This window comes from Hyaena hyaena, unplaced genomic scaffold (assembly GCF_003009895.1).
Source record: "Hyaena hyaena isolate Hyena2069 unplaced genomic scaffold, ASM300989v1 scaffold_156, whole genome shotgun sequence".
Taxonomy (NCBI): domain Eukaryota; kingdom Metazoa; phylum Chordata; class Mammalia; order Carnivora; family Hyaenidae; genus Hyaena; species Hyaena hyaena.
In genome coordinates, this window is record NW_024080788.1 from 1044390 (window position 1) to 1059267 (window position 14878).

The 14878-nt window shown below is 35.8% G+C and overlaps 1 protein-coding gene across 1 annotated transcript in view; it reads left to right on the plus strand.

The window, feature by feature from the left end:
- The window catches only part of ELL2 (elongation factor for RNA polymerase II 2), a 69176-nt gene that overhangs the window by 10612 nt on the left and 43686 nt on the right, over positions 1-14878 (plus strand). The window contains exon 2 of the mRNA XM_039239381.1: positions 6756-6803. Coding sequence (XP_039095312.1) covers positions 6756-6803 — 48 coding nt within the window. The remainder of the gene's footprint in view (positions 1-6755; positions 6804-14878) is intronic.

The window sequence follows — 14878 nt, forward strand, 5'->3', positions numbered from 1 at the left end:
TTGGAAAAAGATAACGGGATATTATGCTTCAAGTATTGTTGTTTTAAAGGCTGGTTCACAATAACTAACTTTTTAACTGATTCCTTAGATTTGCCTTCCATGTTTCTTTAATAACTGTTTGAAATAGTAAAATATAAGATATATCTTTTTAACTTGGCCTCTACCAGATAGCTACAGTTTTCCAGAAGCTCTCTTTAAAAACAAGGATTGTGTTCAATAGTTTAGGTTTTGACCTCTTCTCGTTACTGTTTTGGCAGTCCTTTAATATTTCATTCTTTTCTATGCTGTAATGACTAGAAATAAATTATTCTTTATTGCACATGCACTTTAATCTAGTTCTTCCAGATCTGCAGAGAAGTTTCTTATGTGTTTGGTTAGATTGACTCACAAAGAAAAATACTAGATTTTGTGACGCCTAGTGACTCTTTTTTTGGCATCTAATAAAATAATGGGGGCAACAATGGAGATAATGTTTATTTAAGGTAGCTCTGGATTATCAGTAAGTTTTACATTCATGCTGTCTTTCAAAAATTACCAGCTTTTGATAAGCGCTTACTATATTTGATTTCTTCAGGATCAAATGTCTGATTTCCTGCACTATTTCCTGCTTTAGCTTCAGTTTTCTTTCTTCTCCTCACCCTGCCTAGATATATTTTTTATTACAGTGGTTAAAATATAATTATTAGATAGCTTTTAGTTTCTCTATAAGGTGATGTTGTAAAGAATAGAATAAAATTACTCTCTAAAAAAAACACCACAAGTTCTCCTTTCGGAAAGAAAAATGATCTTTTATATAAATTGTATCCCAGGAAAAAAATCACATACTGTTTATTATTTACTTGTGTAAGTTACAACAAATTCAAGTACCTGCTGTTTTCCTTACGCTGTAGTACAAAACTAAAAAAGCTATCAATGCTTATCAGTTATTATCAATTCTTAATTTTCTAACTTGTAGATGTTTCACATTTTATATAACCATTCTTAAGGAATGGTAGGAGAGGCTGCTGTATAAAGTGGTCAGTGAGAGCACATTTCTTAAGTTGATACCGGCCAGTGTTTGAGTCCCAAGCCACTCACTAGCTACGTAACCTTTGGTAATTTATACGACTTAACTGAGTATTGGAAATAATAGTATCTACTCCACAAAAGTATTCTCAGAATTCCTGATGATGATAGTAAAAATGATTATAGTGACTGACACATTTTAAGCACTCAGTAAATAATAACTAAGTAGCTATAAGCAATTCTACTTAAAGTAATCACTTGACACTATATCTAGAAAGTTTTCTGGTTTGGGCAAAGTTCCAAAATTACATTTGACTTTTGAATCTTTTTGCACTATCTTTATCATGCAGCTTAGGCACTCAGATAAATACCAGGTATTTAATAAATACCTGTTGATTGATTATATAGTTGAAGTTAACTTTGAGTTAGTCAGAGACCTGTAATGGGTTTAGAAGGAAAGCTGAAGATGTTTCAAGTATACATCTAAGGGGCCGGGGGGATTGAGTTAGATCTCTATCATGTGTTTCTTAGAGAAATCACTCTTTTCTAGGGTCAGAATGCTATTTGTTATGTTTGCATATTCACAAAACCAATGGTGGTTGATAAAGTAACCATAGATTTAATTTGTCCACATTGATAAGCAATATATAAATATTGAAGAGATAGTTATAACAACTTTTATAGGATAAAAAACTTTCTTTTATGCAACTCTAAAAACCCCTACCTCTACTCCTTCTCTCCCACCCTCTAGCATCATGTCAGAACTGAATATTACTCAGCAAAATTAAGATTCCTTAATAAAATTATGTAGTAAATTACATATTACTGTTATAGCCCTGATAGATTGTGAGGAATAGTTTCTGAAAATAAATGGGCATAGATTTCTTTGATCATAGAACAGTTTTTGTTTCAGTAGAAATGGCTTGTAATGGCAGATGTCAGGAGTATAACCAAACTTCTAAGCATTTTAGTATTGCCTATACTCTAGTCTGTGCTTAAGAATGTCCCACATTTCCTACGAGGTACAGAAGATTAATTCAAGGAGTTGTAGAAACAGTGAAAAAACTACTAGTTTAACAGAACCTTTTGACTACAAAACACCACCTTTATGAGATTGTTGAAGCATTTGTCAAAAGGAGTTTGCCTAGCCAGGTTCAGTCTGTGTTGTGTTTCTTGGCTGGGTGAAGATACCAGATCACTATCTTACTTATAGCTCAACCACTATTCAATTAAACTCCAGAGTTACTTGATTTTCAAAGGAGCTACTTGGCGCAAATATTTAATAAAATCTAAAAATAAAAAGTTGAAGCTCTTATTGAAACTCATTTGTAATGGGAATGTACTTAGTAAGTTAAACATTTATTTTAAAACATGCCTTATAACCTGCAATTATCTTATCTTTTAAAACAGAGTTGAGGTCCTATTTGTGCAGTTAAACTTAGGCTAAAGAACATTTAGACAAAAAAAAACTAACATGCATGAGACTTTTACTTATATAATGGTATTGACTTTTAGAATTTATTCCTGGTAGCTATCCCATTAACACAGTGCATAATAAGTGGTATAAAGTTCTAACTATCTCCTTGTTGCATTTTTGAAGTATTCAAGAACTAGTAACATCTGGTAACTTAACATTTTCTTGTCTGCAATCAGGATTAAAATCAATAATGCATTGGCATTTCTTTTATGTATTTTTGTCTTTTGGGTTGTTGGATAATCTTAAATGAGTTTTTCAGTAACAGTGATCTTAGTTTGTCCTATTTGGATAAGCACCCATAACTGTTCCATTGATGAAGGTTTTATCACTTTCTAAATGAAAAATGGTAACACATATTTATATACATTCCTTTATTATACATGTTCCTTATAGCAAAAAAGTATTATTGTTTAGTTTTTATTCAGAAACTGAAGTTTGGAAATTGTAATGATTTTATAAATTCATTTTCCTTGGAAACAAAATTGCCAGAACTGAATGACCATTTAAGAATTTTCAAATGTTCAGCACTGGACGGTAAACTGTTAACAGAGACAAGAGAAGAAAAGGAAAGTGTTCTGTGTTTAGGATTCAGAGGACTGGCTTTGAAGTCCAGCTTTGCTAATCACTAGCTTGGTGTTCATGGGCAGTGTCCTTTACCTGTTAGAGACTCATTTATCTCCCTCTGAAATGGGTAATAAAGATGTCTTTTTACCACACAGGGCTGATTTTAGGAGGCTTACTTGAGACAATGGACATAAAAAATGCACTATGCATTACAAAACTAAATGAAAGTTACTTCTGTTGAGGAATCGAGCAATACAGATAGAACCATAAGTATGTCAGGAGATTAGGTTCTAAATTCAAGTCCTGAAACAATAACTGGTTAAAGTCAAAATTACTCTTGAAAGTTCCCAAATGGGTATAAAGTGTGATTGTGTTATCTATATAATCATGAATAGTAACCTGTAAAATATATGTATATAATAGTATACTATTATAAAGTAGTATAAAGAGAACATGGCCAAAATGATTTTACAATAGATTTTTTTTTTAGCAGAGCATAATGTAGATAAATACTTGTAAGTTAAATATGTGTTAGACTCCTCTGTATCATAACAACTAGCAGTAAAGCAACCCGTGAAAAAGTACACCCCCAGAGTACTAGAACCCTACTAGACACAGGCATCTGGAAAAACAACAGGTTATGAGAGGTAACTGAAAGTGGGCATATTTCAGAGTTAGCAAAATGGTGGCATCAGTGTTTGGTTTGGTTGGAAAAGGTCTAACATTTTAAAATTTGGATCCTTTCTGAGTTGGGCATTTTTTTCTCCAAGTACTTGCCACTCCTTTTTGCTTTTCATCGGTCTCTTCCATGTTTACCTGCCTTGGGTCCTTAAACACATTGAGTCTTTGATTCCTGATTTATCCAAAGGAATGCCTAGCTAAAGAAATTAATCTGAAACTTGAATGTTAACTAAGTTATTACTATGGATTGACAAAACAGTGTTTGGGACGGCATGCCATCTTGAAGGAAGGGAAGGAGGTAACAATACAGAGGAAGAGGCTCCTGGCTGGCCTGGTCAGTGCAGCATGTGACTCTTGATCTCGGGGTTGTAAGTTCAAACCCCACATTGGGTGTAAAGATTACTTAAAACAAAAAATCTTAAAAGAAGAAAAAGAGGAAAATACCTGAGGCACAGTTGAGAGGAAGTGGAAGAGGAAATTGGTTGGTCCTGTAGATGGGAGGTCTGTTTTGCAAGTGGAGGAGTTTGCTTTGCTTTGCTAGAGCCCACTGAGAAGGAACCTGCTGCGGCCTGTGTGCCATGCTCAGATGGTATCCTAGAGAGCTTCTGCTCTCAGCATTTGGAAGGAATTGAAGGAAGGCCTTTGTCTAGGTGCTCAGTGATAGGGGCCTGAAACAGTCCAGGGATTTTCACAGCAGAGACTAAGAGCCTAATTTGAGGGAATTTGGGGCTGACTGGCCAGAGATGATGATTCAGAGCCCTAAAGCCACCTTTGCTTCATTTTCTTTGGGCACCTGATATTCAAGCTTTCAGCACATTTTATCATTCTACCTTGGGAAAGTCTGCTCTTTCCACCATCTCCTGTTTGCTCTGGATGAAGTCATACTAATTTAGGCCTTTATCGCTGGAGTATTTCTAAATAAAGCATCCCCTGGAGCTGATGTCTAATCTTTTTCCTTAGCCTCAATCCATCTCTCTCACTCTTTTCTTACACATGAGGGAAAGAGCTGCTGTCCCTGAAACACTTCTTTCAGCAACTCACTTTGTTATTCCAAAAATTAGAAGCCCCTCCAATTGTTTATCTTGTCAAAGGCAAGACTTAAAGACCATCCCTGAGGGAGTAATAGAGGAGATTAGGGCAGGGTTATTTCACAGGGTAATAAACCTTTTGAAATCCTGAGATCTGAAATTTAAATTACTGTCGTATTTATTCTGTAGTGTATAGAAGCTAAAACTGAAGACAATTTTGAGGTCAAGGAAAGATGAGGCAGGTCCACTTCTCATCATTTGTATTGTATTTCAAGTGTGAAAGAACCCTGTATACACACAGACCCTTTGCTTGCACAATATCCATTCCTGTGTCCTTGCTTTTTTGCTCAGGACGCTCCATTTCCCTGAAGTTTGTTTTTTCAAAATCGCTACTAATATTCATCTTTTCCTTAAGCCCTTTGTCTTTTCTAGTATTTCTTCTAACCCATATTCTTTTCAACTATTTGAGAATTCTTAGTAGTACTTAGCCTATTATTTAATCATTCTTATGTGTTCCCCAACTAAATTGTGAACTCTGGCCTTCACACTCTTGAATCTCCCATAGCAGATGCGTGTAGAGCACAAGGTAGTAGAAGAAAAACAGCATGGCAAAATAGGACTGAGTCCTGGGTTCTGGTGCCCCAGTTTAGTTATCAATGGGACAGAGGGCCGGGGGGATAGGCCTTGACTGTATTATCTATGATTCAGAATTCTGTAATTCTAGCAGTTAATAACCTCTAATAGCATATGATTAGAGGTAAGGGAAAAGAGACTAGAAATTAAATTTAACGTTTTGAACCCAGAGAACCAAAAAGATAGAAGTACCCTTGCCAGAAAAGTAGGAAAGAGGTGCCATTTTGGTTGAGGGAGGGGAAGGGAAAGGAAGTTAGTTTGGTTTGCCAGTGTTGCTGTCAAGAGTTTCCAATACAAAATGTCCCTGGGCAGTGATAATTACTAGGCTATAGAGAGAAGGGAACTGAGGACTAGAGATTCAGAGTCATCACCCAACAGGTGAGGTGAGCCTCCAGGAAGGAGAAAGGATGTAGAAAGAGGAGGGCAAAGAGTACTGGCTTTTGAAATGAAAGACATGATAAAAAAGCCAGGAGGACATGTAAGGAAACTGTGGTCTCTAAAGGAGAAGTGAGTAATTTGAAAACTGAGAGTAGTATTTGTTTGACCAAGAAGAATTAATGAAATTGATAGAGTATTTTAAATTCCAGTGGTGAGCTGAAGACCACTTCTGGGTTGCAAAGAGTCAGGGAGGAAATTACAACTAGCCTCAAAGGAGTTTGGAAAACCATTCCAATAGAGAAACATACTGGTGACTTTAGATACAGGTAATCATGCCTGAGACTATTGCAGATATTCACAATTATCGCATTTCTTCTAGGTACATAACTATGATAAAATATTAAAAAATTATGAGGACAAAGCTTGTAATAAAACAAAACATTGTTCTAGAAATTATATTCTACTGATGAAAATCTTGTGAGAAAAATGGTCATCTGTTTGACCCTCAACTAGAAACTAACCTCTGGTAAAATGTGAGAACCTAGGAACCACAGTTCATTATCAAATACTTTTACTTTTATATTTATAGCATCTGGTTAGAGTTTTATAAAGGTCTACCAATTAGCTCTTCCCTCTCATTACCCCTTTTTAGAACATATCTAGAAAGAAACTAAGCAAGTTATTTTTTTAATATAAAGTTGAGTTAGTACACTCCTCATTTTTTGCCAAATTGTGTCAGTCACTTTAAAAAACCTGACTGCACTGCCAAAATATACCTGTGGTTGTATGATTCACAGAAATGTCAACAGTGTGTGTGGTATGGTTCATTAAGGCATTTTAATATGATGATATGTAAACTAAGTATATACTGAAAAGATACTTTCATAGACTATAGCACTGACCAGATACACAGATTTAAGATAAAAACATTTAGTTCTGTGACACCATAACCGAGATTGACCTGTTTTTTCTTATGTTTCTTTTAATAGAATTTAATTCCTTTTCGACCTTCCATTCAGTTCCAAGGGCTCCAAGGGGTGAGTACTCTTACTGATTTAGCAAGAAAATCTAATAGTCTTCTTACATACTATTATATTGAAACTCTTAAAATTTGTTTTCACTTGTGCCTCTTAATATAAGATCACTCATATTTTGTGAACTATATGACTAAATGTAAGTTTCTAACACCTTTAATACACTTGAATTATCTTTTCTTGATTTATTTAAAAAATAATTCAGAAATGCACCTGGGTGGCTCAGTCGGTTAAGCGTCTGACTTCGGCTCAGGTCATGATCTCACAGTTCATGGGTTCAAGCCCTGGGTTGGGCTCTGTGCTGACAGCTCAGAGCCTGGGGCCTGCTTCAGAGTCTGTGTCTTATTTTCTCTGCCCCTCCCCTACTTTTGTGATCTTTCTCTGTCTCTCAAAAATAAATAAATGTAAAAAATTTTTTTTAATAAAGTAAAAAATAATTCAGAGATAATTATTGAGAGTAGTTTTCCCCCTAAGTTATGAATAATTTCATTTTTCACCTTTTTTTGAAGTCTAACACGTGTCAGTATTATGAGAATTTTTTTTACTACAATTAAGCAAACATAAGGAGGAATTAATTTCAGGCAAGTTATGATTATATGATTTTAGTGAACTTTTGCTGTCTGTAGACTTAATTTCTTTGATTGTACATACTAAGAAATGAAATGTATAAAGAAAATTGAGTTTTTCCAATGCACAGAATAAGCAAAGTATTGTGTCTCTTTTATTGCTGCATTTAAAAGCATAATAAATGGTTACTCCTAATAAAATATATCTATGAATTTTGTGTTTATATTGCATGATAAACTTTGGGAGTGGTGTCAGCATTATTTTAAAATTACTGCTTTTAATATTTAATACTAATAAAGATTCCATCATTCCTTCCCTTAAATTAATATGTATTTCTGAATTTGCATATCTGTATATTGACTATAGTATGGAAATTTGGAATATCTGTAAATGGATTTTAGACTATAGGAAAAAAAGCCTCAAGCGAGGGAGAGTGATTATATTCCTACATTTATAAATAGATTGTAAATCTACATTTGTGAATTTTTGTTTGTCACAAAATGCAAAAATTCAATATAAATACAGTCTTTCTCAACATTATAACTTGAAAACATTTCAAGAGTCAAGAGATTAATTCTATCATTCAATACCAGCTAAGAGTACTTCTAAATAATGCTAACTTGAAGGAGATGTTTGTGTGTGGATGTCAGAGCTTTGCTTCTACATGATAGCTTTACAATGAAGTCCTTTTTTTTTTCTCGGCCTAGTAACTGAGTATTCATGAATGGGATCCTAATTGTTACAAGCATTCTTCTAAATTTCGTTTTATAGCTTCACAGGTAGTCTTTAGCACCTGCTGACTCTATTTTTGAGGTTTTAGTTTTGGTTGTTTACTTAAAGTTTCTTAAGTTTTCTCACAAAATTTAGTGGCATCAATAATATCTGAAAGGGTGTTGCAGAGGCTAGCCTGAGTCTGTGAGCCCTGGAGGGATCCAAGGATTTTCAGATAAAGGGTTATCTGAGATGAGAGGGCAAGACCTGGGAGAGGAGAGTAAGGTTTGAGCTGCTTTTCCCTCACTAGCAGCTGTTACCTTATTTGGGATCAGCCTCTTCCCTTAATTCTCTCTTCTCCCAGTTAGGACATGAAGGCCAGGGAAATGCAGAGAAGAACATTTTCTTAGGAGGGAAGCATCAAGTTAGACTGAATAATGAGGAACCAACACATACAGACTTCCAAACTCTTGATTCAGGCACATACAGCTTTTAGCAGTCTTAGAAAGAATGTTTGTTTTTTGTTTGTTTTTCTGGCGTACCAGTTGCCCGTGAAAGGCCCCAGGCATTATTGTAAAGCTGGCTATTTATATTTGACAACTTGGAAGTCCTTTTCTTAATTCTCCCACCTGCTTCCCCCAAGCTTTCCTGTTTCGCGTGTCCAGGCTTCCCCAGTGTATCTTTGCTAGCTCCATTCTCTCTCCTTACTCCATTCCTTGCCTGGGTGTAGCTCACTGATAAAGATAACTTAGATGTAAATGACTGATAGATTTAAATCTTAATGGGTATTTGAATTTTAACAGATAAACTTTTTTCATCCAAATAGAATGGTTATTGGAATGGGGAGGGGGACGGTGCAGGAGGGTGTAGACTGAGAGCAGTGGAATACTTGGCCCTACCTTGCTTACTTTGCTTTCTGTCTCCTCTACCCCTCCACCTCCACCCGCAGCCCCCTTTTTATTATTCTAACTGGGAACAAAATATATGGACTCAGCATTGTTTCTGAGCCTGCAGCTGCATTCCATCCACCCTTCCCCCCTTCTCTTTGCAGAGCTCTCACCAGCCTTTTGGGACTTAGTAAAAACAAAGAGTCATTACAGGGGAGAGAGTGGGTTGGCACAGCCCACAGGGAGTACGCAGAGCCACAAATGTGAGGGTCTTATGTACAGTGCTCCTCTGTTATTCTCGAGAGCCATGATAATTTAACATTGCCTGTGCTGATTGTTTTAAAAGCTGTGAAGAAGTATGCTTGCAGTTTTCCTATGTGGAAAATGTTTAAAACTTTTAAGAAGGTTTAAATTTAGATCTCCCACAAAAGATAGTTTTTCTTAATGCAAAATTTTAGTCACCTTTTAACATAGTGTTTCAAAAACTTTAAAGTCTTCCTAGAAAGGATTTGGCAAATCCAAGAAATTTATAGTCTTTTTACATCAAATGTGATTGAAAATAGACGTTAACTATCATGATAGTGTCATATGTAAGCATATTTGAAACATATCTGAAGTACTATTAAAAAAATATCATTTCAAAAGTGAACATTTAATGTTAAGAGTAATTCGTTTCCCTGATGCTTAGCACTGTGTGGCTATTGCTGTTCCTTGTTACTAATTATAGGATTTTTCTTTCCTCAGTAATGTCTTTAGAAGGTCAGAATTTAGGTCTTGGCAGGTTAGCTTTTAAGCATATTTATTTTGGTGCCTGAACATGTTCTCTAAGGTTGAATTTTCCTCTAAATAAATGTATCCTGGAACATTAAACAAACTATAGCAGTATGCTGTTAAGGAGTGAAAATGCTGAGAACCTTTGACTACCTAGATTTTTATCACTGCAGTTGGCCTGTAGCTTTTATATCATAAAAAAGGTAAATTGTGTCTTTCACAAGTCATCTTATCCCCTTCTCTTAGTGGAAGAGGGTGCTCAGTAAACTGAGTGGTTATTGAAGGCATTTTCTGGATTCAGAAAGATGAGGAAATATCTATGGCAGCAGCTGAGTAAGATTTCTAAACTCCTAAATATCAGCAGCTGAAAAAAATGCCTTGTGGATTCTGAAGGGTACGGGGTCAACCAATTATCCTCACAGGTCTAATGACACCGAGGATTCTCATAACTAAAGGTTTATTAGGATTATAAATTTCTATAGATCATTCTAATTGAACAGAAAAGGTAGCTGGAAAGATTCACATGGGCTTTTGTAATAAGGTGTTTAAGTTATAACGTTCAGAGAGGTGTGTTGGTATAATGTACTTGGTTTCCAAAAGCCATCTCTTGATTGTCAGGTAAGCTTTGATACACATAATTTGTATTTTTATAGATATACAGTTCTACCTCTTGTATTTTAACTACATTCTGAAAATGTAGCTGGTGAAAACTTTCCAAAACTGTTTGTTCCAGAGAAATCTTAAACTCTACACTCTGTATTTTTACGTTTGCCGAAAGTTTTTTGTGTAAAAACACAATGGGCACAGAGCTGTAGTTATAGCGCAGGTCTTGACACCATCAGGGGCAAGTCCTCCCCAGTACACTGTACAGCTTTGAAGAGGAGAGGCACCAGAAGCAACTGGGCTCATGATTTTCAAGTGACGGCAGTTGTCACTGATGCAGTGACTAACCTAATGTTAAATACATTTCTAATCAATGGTCGTGCTAAAAGGTTTGTTCTATTTATTTCTTACTTATTGCATATTCTTTTGGTCCTTACTGGTGCCAACTACTTTGCTAAGTGTGTAATGTGCAAAGATACAGGGATGTATAAGACATGGGTTCTACCCTCAGGGAACTGAGTCTGACAAACACATACAGACTAATACTCAGGAAAGAATTAATAGTGCAGGGCTTATCCAGAACCTTCCATTCAGAACTTCTATATATATATGGGACTGTTGGGAACAAGGCTTAGTGTATATTTCTGACGAGGCTTATGTGTGTATTTCTGATTGGTATGAATCAGCATTTTAAACAAAGATTTCCATAAATGCAGAATATTACATCCTGGTGATAGGTATGTAAAATTCCTGAGGGCCTAGTAAAATCTGTGTACACCGACATAAAAACGTAAATATGTGGTATCATTCAGATAAAAACTGAAATGGCAAGGTTTTCAGTGGCAAATAATGGCCACATCCTGTGGGCCTTTGGTGGCCTTGCAGAGTGCATTTGCCTGCAGCCTCAGGAACTCATGTCCAGGGAATGATTACCCCAGGGCAGTGAGAAATAATGTTAACTTTGTCAGAGTAAATAGGATTCCAAACTTGACTGTTTGTTGTGAGAATTTTGTTCCAAAATTTTCCAATTTGATTGGTTACTTGAGAATCAGCAGTCCCAGAGCCTTTAGAAAATGGAAATTCGTTTGCATATATAATTTAGAAATTATGTTTAAGAAGACACCTGAAAATAGAAAATATTTTCTGTAAGTACCATGTAGTGTCTCCTGTAAAATAGTGAGTTACACATGCGTTTCCAGGAATGAACAAGGAATAGCCAGCCAAACAAGTTTTAAATGTATGTCTTCCAAAAGGCACTGTGACCTTCTGAAGATTAAATCAGCATTTGACTGCTAACTTAAAAGACTTGAATAATGCTATAAAACTCTAGCAGTAGAGTCATTAACTCTAAAGAACACAGGTTTGTATTTTTCTTGTAAGCATTCAGAAATATTTTGTCAATCGCTTATTTTCCTTTGCGGGGCTGGGGAGAAGATCAGGTCTGAAAAACTAAATTATACAGTATTTGAAATTAGTAGGCAATTTCAACCCACCTACAGATGCTTTCTGCAGACTACCTTCTCTAACATACTTGATACCTGGGAAGCAAAGATAACTATCCTTTTGAAACAGCAGCAGAGATAAAAATAAATCCCCAACACTGCCATTCCTTCTTAGATGATATGCCTGTACTCTGACTGCTTTCCCCTGCTGTTTTTGGTTTGGCTAGCTCACTGATTTTGCCAATGGTTGTGTTTAGTCAGTCTGCTCAAAGGTTGCTGACTAACAACTACCTTTATACACTCAGCTCTGAGTGTAATTAATACTAGAAGGATGTTAAAATTATATCTTTCTGTAATGGCAGTTGTGCTTTAATCTTTTAATATTACAGTGGTTGACACGAATAGATAACATTTTAATATTTGCATTGAATTATAACTCTTTATGTGTTAATTTACTGATACATTAATATAAAAGTAAATAATTTAATTTGAAAGAAATATCTAAGTTCCATATATATCTGAGATTATATTATATGTAACATTATAATTATACATATCATATATGACAAAATTTATACCTATATAAAATCTCATTTCACCAGGAGTACGGGCTGACATTGTAGAAACTCATTTTATCTCAAACAGTAATTGAATCGTACACCGTTTAAAGCTATAGTAACTTGACCAATTTGTATATTTTATGCTGCCACACCTCTGCCCTCTTTGTCTTTTAGATAAGAACTAGAGCAGTGAGCTAAGTTCACCATCCATTCTTCACACCTTGGCTAGGAAACACTACAGGCACCAGAGGCCAGGCTCATCCCCTGCCCTGGAAGAATGCAGGATGGCAGAGGGTGGGAAGATGACTTTGACTTTGTTTGTGGTACGTGAGAAGCTATCGCAAAGTGCTTGCTTACCACACCTTCACACAGACTCCAGTGTGGGCTATAACAGGACAAGCCTCCCAAAATATGATGACAAACAGGAATGAAGGCATTTTGCTCTGTCCTTCACCAAACTGCAGTCACTTTGGAAAGCAGCAATTGGAACTATGATTGAAATCTGAAGCAGCCACAAATACCATAAATTGCATTCTTAGCAGTGAGTTAAGCTTACTGTCTACATTCAACAAGCATTTATGAATACTCACTGTGTACCAGGCAGCACAGTAGATACTGTGTAGACAAAGGTAAATAGGACTTTGAAATGCCAGCTCTTGTTCCTAAATGACATCATCTATTTGTCAATAAAATCTGCCACTGATGGCTTTGCCTTTTTGTTTCCCACCAAAAACTGAAACCTGTGTAATTGAGTCACCTATGTTACAGAAATTGCCACTTTTAATAGCACTCACTTGGGGCACCTGAGTGCTCGCTCGGTTGGTTAAGCATCCGACTTCTACTCTGGCCATGATATCACAGTTCGTAGGTTCAAGCCCCATGTCAGGCTCTGAGTTGACATCCCAGAGCCTGGAACCTGCTTTGGATTCTGTTTCTGTCTTCCTCTGCCCCTCCCCCATTTAACGCTCTGTCTCGGTCTCCATCTCTCAAAAATAAATAAACATTAAAAAAAAATTAAAGAATAGCACTCACTTATTTAAGCTTGGAAAATAATATTTTGCCATTCTATAACACCTTGTGGTTCTTATAGCTAAACCACCCCGAAAAATGAACCATGAGCATTAGTTAAATATCTTTTGACCTCTTACTATGTTCAAGACGCTATTCTAGGCACACAAGATGAGCTTATAAGAGCTTTATTTTTAAAAAGTAGGAATTTAAATAAGCAAGAAAAACAACTTAGCACAATATGTCCAAGCCCTAGATCTTATTTCAAACAATGTTTTGAGATTTTCTTTTTAACATTTAATGTCTTTGGAATTGGAATGCATCTCATTGGCGTCATAGTATTGTGTCAAAGTTTGTCAGCATTTTATATTATGTGGTGGCACATAAAATCACAAAGTCTTAAAATTGCTGGCATTGTAGATTCAATGAATTACAGCAGTGAAGTGGAAGTATTTAGAGTGTCTGTGTGTTCTGTGATAAGATTTTATCTAAATAAAATCTCTTCAAGAGTTTTCTGACCCCACCCTTGACTAGCTTCCTTGGTTAGCTCCTTATGTTAGATAATCTGGAGAATTTACAGGGAAGGGTATATTTTTATAACCATTCTTGAATAGTGATTTAAACTGGAACAGGGGCACTTGGGTGGCTCAGTCTGTTAGGCATCTGATTCTTGATTTTGGCTCAGGCCTTGACTTCATGGTTCTTGAGATCGAATCCTACATAGTCTCTCTCTCTCTCTCTCTCTGCCCCTCCCCCACTTGTGCATGTACTCTCTCACTCTGCCTCTCAAAATAAACTTAAAAAAATTAATATAGAAGGAACAAAAGTATGAAATTAAAATGTCCTCAAATTTGTTTTTAAGCTAAAAACCTTTACTTATAAAAGTATCGTGTTTTGAAAACAATTTTAGAAGTTTTCCTGACTTAGACTTCCAAAGTCCACAGGTATGCCTTGAGGCTAATGAATATGCCCTTATCAGGCTAAGAATTCTCAAATTTCTCTAACCAGTCTACCTACAATTTATACTCTATTCAGTATAAATGCTCAAGTTATCCATTCAATTATTTTGTTTATAGATTCCAATTATTTTTCAATAATTACAGTTAAAATTAAATATTTATTACAATAAATATTTAGTGCTAAGTACTCTATACTAAGCACTTTACATATATTACTCCAATTTAATCATCACAGGAATGCTGTGAAACAGATACTTTCATTTTGGTGGTGTGTATATATACCAGGGCTCTGAAGTTAGTTTTTGAAGTTGACACAATTAGTGAGTAAAGGAGCCTACGGTCCACTCTAGCATCTGATTCCAGAGCCTATTCTCATCACTTCAGTGATCCTCACCTGCCTATAATAAATGTTTACTAAGCATTTTACTCATTCTCACATTCATATAAACATTTGTTGAGCACCTCCGCAACTAACAAGAGGAAGAGCAATAGTCAGGAAGATCTCAGAGAAGTGATCTTTGAACTGGGCTTTGAAGGATTACCAGGAGTTGGCTGATCAAAGAAAATGCT